The sequence below is a fragment of the Pseudomyrmex gracilis genome, unplaced genomic scaffold (assembly GCF_002006095.1).
Source record: "Pseudomyrmex gracilis isolate BER0280 unplaced genomic scaffold, ASM200609v1 scaffold_177, whole genome shotgun sequence".
NCBI classification, from domain to species: Eukaryota; Metazoa; Arthropoda; class Insecta; order Hymenoptera; family Formicidae; genus Pseudomyrmex; species Pseudomyrmex gracilis.
The window spans coordinates 213,464-219,730 of record NW_018020761.1 but is presented as its reverse complement, the minus strand read 5'-3'; the positions used below and the strand labels follow the sequence as shown (position 1 = coordinate 219,730).

The following is a 6,267-nucleotide window of genomic DNA, read 5'->3' as shown; positions in this document are numbered from 1 at the left end:
TGCACTTTTGTCTAAAATCCAATTATACCTCACATTTATCCAGTATATTCCAGGTAGTATACTTATTATTCGTACATTTGTTGCAGGGGGTTTCCGATATTGTTTTATACAAATAATGTTAACGAATGAATTACTTGTTTCAGAAAATAGCACATATACTATCCATTCCAGTGAAGTATCATTAAAGACATTCTCGACCGTACCATAGTAGAAATCGGTCAAATAACGTCCGAAATATAATCGTATATCTTGCAGTACACATGAAACGTTCAGTTTGACACGAGAATCAACAGTGAGAGAATTGTTTTGTACGTTTGCAGAAATATTTATACGATATTCTATCGGATGGTAACACTGCGGTACTTGAGATAAATTCGCATCACTTGATGAAGCAATTCCGGTTAGAAATAGGAAGCATGTAATTCCAAAGAATGTAAGCATATGCGTACTTTGAATCTGTAAAATGTATTTGTTTATTAAACAAACATTACATACGCAAATAAAAACGCAACACTTACATTTAATATGTACAGAATAAATGTTTGCTTTTTCAGATATACAGTCAAATTTCTCACAACGTATACAGTCGCGACAAGTCTCCCAAAACGTATACTTCCCATATTTTCTCACTCTTTATTTTGCGCGCATATGCAAAGACTTCCTTATTATATATTCATCTCGCGCTAGCGCAGTTTCGCTTGTAATCATACTTAGTGGTGAGAAAACCGATGAAGGAGAAAGTTTAAAAGTTTTGAAGTGGATGTGTATACACTTTGGGAGTATACGTTTTGGTAGGTTCGACTGTAAATATGAACAACAGATGTGTATGATTGTTATAGTGTATGTTTATCACTAGGTAGCACTGTTGTTTTATATTTCTCATGTACGGATAGACATACTTTCACATATTAAATGTCATGAATTCGTTGTTTTTATTATCTTGACATGTAGAAAGAAAAGTGAAGATTAAAAAGTAGAAAGTCTGTTGAACATTTTTAACAAGATAGTAGATATTTTGAGGAAAAAAATCATACTCAAAAAATTTTTCTCCATTTTTCGAGCGCGTTTTAATTATTTAATATGTCACACATTGTAATTATTACGTCAATGTACAACTACAATTGTAGATCGTAATAATATTTAGGTAATATGAATCTATGGAGCATTAACGAATAGTAAGACTTGCACAATATTGATAAATTAAAGTAAATATGAATTTTTAAATTATAAAGTAGAAAAAACAATTTCCATATTGATTTAGTGTATGATGAAAAACAGAAGTTATATTTAAAAACAAAAATTGTATTCTACAAATACTAAAGAAGCTTTTCATAACTTACCATGTTTAACATAATAATTATTTCTTAAAATATAAATCTTGAGCACTACTTTATACGTATTATCGCTATATAAGTCAAAAACGATTTGCCTGAAAATATCCGCGATCCTGCCTGTTCGAGAGATGATCGATAACTACAAGACAGTCGTTTTCGTGAAATAATAAATACATATCTCAATGTAAACGTCTGTATTGAAGGAACCGACCTTCCTTAAGTTATATTACGTATACATATATATAGAAATATGAGTTTCAAAATATGTATTTTCAATGTTCAAAAGATATTCATATACATACTGTTTTCTACAGAAAACATTTCAATACATATATGTTTTTCTGGAAAGATACAGGTGAAATCTTATACCAAAAATCTAACAAAATTCTCACAAACTTATTTTTAAATGTGCGTATGTTGCGCTCGGGAATATGTAAAAGATTTGTTGCGCAGGAATTTAGTAATAAAGGCGAAGAATTACGAATACACTCGAAACACGTTAAGCGCAGTATCAGTTTCTGAGGACTGACAGTGAACGTTTCGGTTAGGCAGCGTCAGTCCCTGGGGACTGTCAGGGAACTTTCTGTCATTTTCATACTTTGTAACCCAATACTCAGCGAATTGTCGCCGCCGCGTCGTCATGCCGCCTGAACGGAAAACACAGCAAACTCGGCTCCGCGCTTAACGTTAAAATATTTATTGAAAAATATTTATTGAAAACTATATTTTTTGTAACTATTACGTATAAATTTTGTATTGCTTGTTTTACGCAGAGACATGCCAGAACTTGCGGAGAGTCACGCTTGACGCGAGCGTGGCGTTTTTCAGAAGACTTTCTGCAAGTAGTATGTTCTACAACATTGTCGATACGGATATTTCATCAAAACGAAAGTGGTATCATTAGTATGTGTCGGTTGACAATGCATTTACTGTTCTTCTTTACACCAGTGCGGCTTATGTTAATAAAAACTGTCGCAACTATTTTTTAAAGGTAGATAAAGGAAATAAAAAAGTATTTCTCGTTTTGCTTTTACTATTGATGTAAATAAAGCTCGATAGCATTTATGGAAACTAGTGTACAGTGATAAGATGATATATATCGAGTTTCACTTTATTTTGTCACGATTTTTGAACAAGACAAGTTAACTGATTACTCAGTAAATTGAGTGTTTTCATTTATTTTTTGCCACAGTTTGATAACAAGTAAGTTTTGATGTATCAATAAAGTATTTTGAAAAAAAATGTACTATGTATGAAATTTTTCTGTAGGCAACGTTCTGATATTTACTGCCAGTTCTAAAACTTTATACCACATGTAAAGTAAAGTATAGCTTTTTTGGACTATCTAGAAAATAGCACTAAATATTGAAACGCCGTCACAATTATTAAGATTTTCCTTGTTTTCCTGTTGTGTCTGAATCACAATCGACTTTAGTAAAAGTTCAACATACATGTACCAACACATTTCAAATTTATTCAAATACCTATCTGAAAACTTAGTAGCTACTATAATATAATGTAAGGTTAATAAAAGCAATCTTTATGAAAGTTTTTAGTAAAAAAATTTAAACAGTAAAGCAAGTTATTAAAACTACGGCAAATGATTCATACATTAAATTATTATAAATTTATTTATGTATAATGTGTATAGTAAGAATATGTATATACTGTGAGAGAGATTACTCTTTCTCAACAAATTTTGTAAGATTAATATGTAATACGTACATAACTTGTTATTGTTCAATGTAAGCGCATTTACGCTATTTACAGACTACAGAAAAAAATTGCGTGTCAAAGCGCGTAGATGGTTATACGGATAGCATGATGTGCTTGCGGCACGAGATTTTGTAAAGAATCTATCAAACGTTATCGGAGAACTGCTCGTTTGTCGTGCGAAATCATTTCTGTGTATGAAACTTGGTCACGTGCTTACAGAAATACGCAAGAAATAATATTTACCCGTGGCTCGGTTGAGTGCCGATTGATTAGCTGATTGAAGTTGACTTATAATCGAAAGCTAGGCCAAGTCGCGTGAGTCGCGCATGGATTCGCAAAATAATCATGGCTTTTTCTGAGCGATCGAGTGCGAACGCTGACTCCAAAACTCTTTGTAAGAACGACATATGATAGACACGCGAAACTTTCGTCATATAGTTTCTTTTACATTAGAAATACTGTATTTTACAAAATTAAACCAAAGTGCAAAACAGCAAAGTAGTATTGTTATATACGTGACATTTTTCATCTTGCTGTAACGTCAACTATTACCAAAAATATTTTTTTAAAGAAATTATAAAAATAAAGTGTTTCATGGTTTGTGCGCGTGTGAATGAAACAAAATGAAAGTATTTAAATAACAATCAATTAGGTCTTGTGAAACGTTAGTTATAAAAACAATCTTACTTTTGTTTTTACTAATATTTAACATATATGTAATATAACCTTATTTTACTTCTTTAAATACTTACTTTTGCTGTGGCTGATATTAATCAAACTGCTACTATATGTTTTACTTTCTCGATGACTACGATTTCGATGATGCTGATGACGGACAGCAATGTTTCCAGTATCGGTAAAGTTGCAGTATTATATATAAGTATGCTTCTAAGTAATAAGCGATAAATAGACAAAAAAATGATACCTAGATAAGAAAATCTCTTTGATTGTAACACAATTTTATTCACAGCACAGTAGTCAGAAACAAATGTTAGATTCCATACAAATGTTTCTACAGAGATTTTCTTCAAAAACATTGCACATTGATAAAACTTAAGGAATTGTCATAATATAATAAAGATTAGTTTGCAAATACACTTTTTTATTATACAATGCATATTTGTGTTCAGACGTATTAAATAAAAAACAGAATAACTTCTACTTAAATACATTATAATAAAATTATCATTTGTCCGGGTTTTAATACACAAAACATATAACGAGTAACATTATTTTATCATACATAAAACTGTTTGATATAGATTTTGTTTTTATATAAACTTTTTCGTACATATCATAATTTTATATCCTTACATATTTGTTTTTATATACTGTTAACTTTGTAATTTTTTGTGCGCAATTGATTATAGTTAACTATATAATATACTTAATAGCATTTTTTGTGTATGATGACGTATAGAATATTATTTACATTTTTCAAAAATTCAATTTTCTTTTATGAACAAATTGCAAATTATTACATAAACTAAAATCCGTAAAATATATTCCCGTACTGATATACGTAAAATATATTTAAAATAAAAATTTACTATAATTTACAATTAATTGAGTGTCATAAACAAAATTGAATTTTTTATATAACAGTATTCAATAATATAATAGTAAGCACATGAACATGAACAAATATTATTTTTCAGTTAAATAAAAAATAGCACACTAATATAAAAGAAAAACTTATTTTTCCATATTTTTGTAATCAAGTAATTCGTGGACTTTATAACGAATGTTATGTCGTGTTCTACTTACAAAACTACGGCGAGACTCAATTTTTTTTGCTATGATGTCGTTTATGAACAGTGCCTGAAAACGTTTGCACCATATATTTTCGATACTACATTGGATATATTTTGTATAAATATATTTTGTGAATTTTGTAACAATCTGTACACGATATGAATTATATTTTGTAAAATTAAAAATAAAAGTAACAGTATTAAATAAAAATAATGTACAAATACAAAACAAAAACATTTTTATTTTTCTGTTTCCAAAAAAAACTTTTATAAAAAAACTTTTACCGTGTGTACATCATATACGTCGACCAGGTGTTTAAAAAGTAGTACTACAGCTTTAGTAACCTAAAACAATCGTGTGATAATACTACTGAACGTACTGACTTGTGAAACTGTATTAAACATGATCATCTTATATTACGCTAAATTAAGAGTACATACAGTATTGTTATAAGTGTAATACTCGCGTACTTATAAGTATTCATTAATATATATATATAAGAGATGTATTCTTTATTTATATATACTTATATTAAACTATAAGTTTTACCCAACGTACCTTTTCCATATCTTCATCTAAATATATGTGGTTAATACAAAAATTCACAATTGGAAGTAGACTGATCTTTCTTTTAAATAAAACACACATAACAGATAGTTAGTATAAAATCGTTCTTAGTATACTTAAACTCTTATACAATATGAAAAAACAATTTACTTAAAGTGAATAAATCTAACGACAAATTCGATTGGATACACTAATGCGTACTGAGTGCCAATCGAAGTTGTTGTAATATACATATATATAAAATTGTAATATTATACTAAACTATATAAAAGTATAAATGTAATGTACAGTACATGTACAAATAATATATAAATAGCATAAAAATACATAAACAGTTCTCTATAAAAAAAAAATTTGGTTACCTTGGAAATCTGTCTTTTATTTGGCTTATTATAGTGTCCAATGAAGAAAAATCTTTCACATGTCTTGCGACAAGATTGTAAAGAATAGTAACAGAATCACTTTCTTGTATTGAATCATATGCAAGTTCAGATCGCAAAGTTTCTATACTATAATACAGTTTACTACAAGATAAATATTGCAAGAATTGTTCATTTTTCTCTTGTAACTCGTATATGTCCCGTATTATTTTCCACTGTATATACGTAGTTATTATTTCTTTTGTCACACCTTGGCAATATATCCATCTCTGCCAACTTGGTAACAATCTGCAAATATTTACAAGAAAATATATAATTTTACTCACACATTATTACTCGAACGGTTTTACATACTTTTCTTATGATATCAAAATGAAGTATCGACACTCATGTCACATTTGCTATTACGGTTTTTCTAACTGTAGAAACAAGGAGTTTTTGACGTTATAGTTAACCAAATTTATACACAAATATACGTACTTGTAATGTACAAATTGATATACTTTGTAGAAATA

At 29.0% G+C, this 6,267-nt stretch overlaps 1 protein-coding gene across 1 annotated transcript in view; it reads right to left on the bottom strand.

The window, feature by feature from the left end:
• Nucleotides 1–5,730: 5,730 nt before the first annotated feature.
• LOC109857893 overlaps nucleotides 5,731–6,267 on the bottom strand; it is a 5,864-nt gene continuing 5,327 nt past the window's right edge. The window contains exons 5-6 of the mRNA XM_020434662.1: nucleotides 6,003–6,040; nucleotides 5,731–5,896 (exon numbers count right to left, since the gene is read on the bottom strand). Of these exons, the coding sequence (XP_020290251.1) occupies nucleotides 5,731–5,896; nucleotides 6,003–6,040 (204 nt within the window). The remainder of the gene's footprint in view (nucleotides 5,897–6,002; nucleotides 6,041–6,267) is intronic.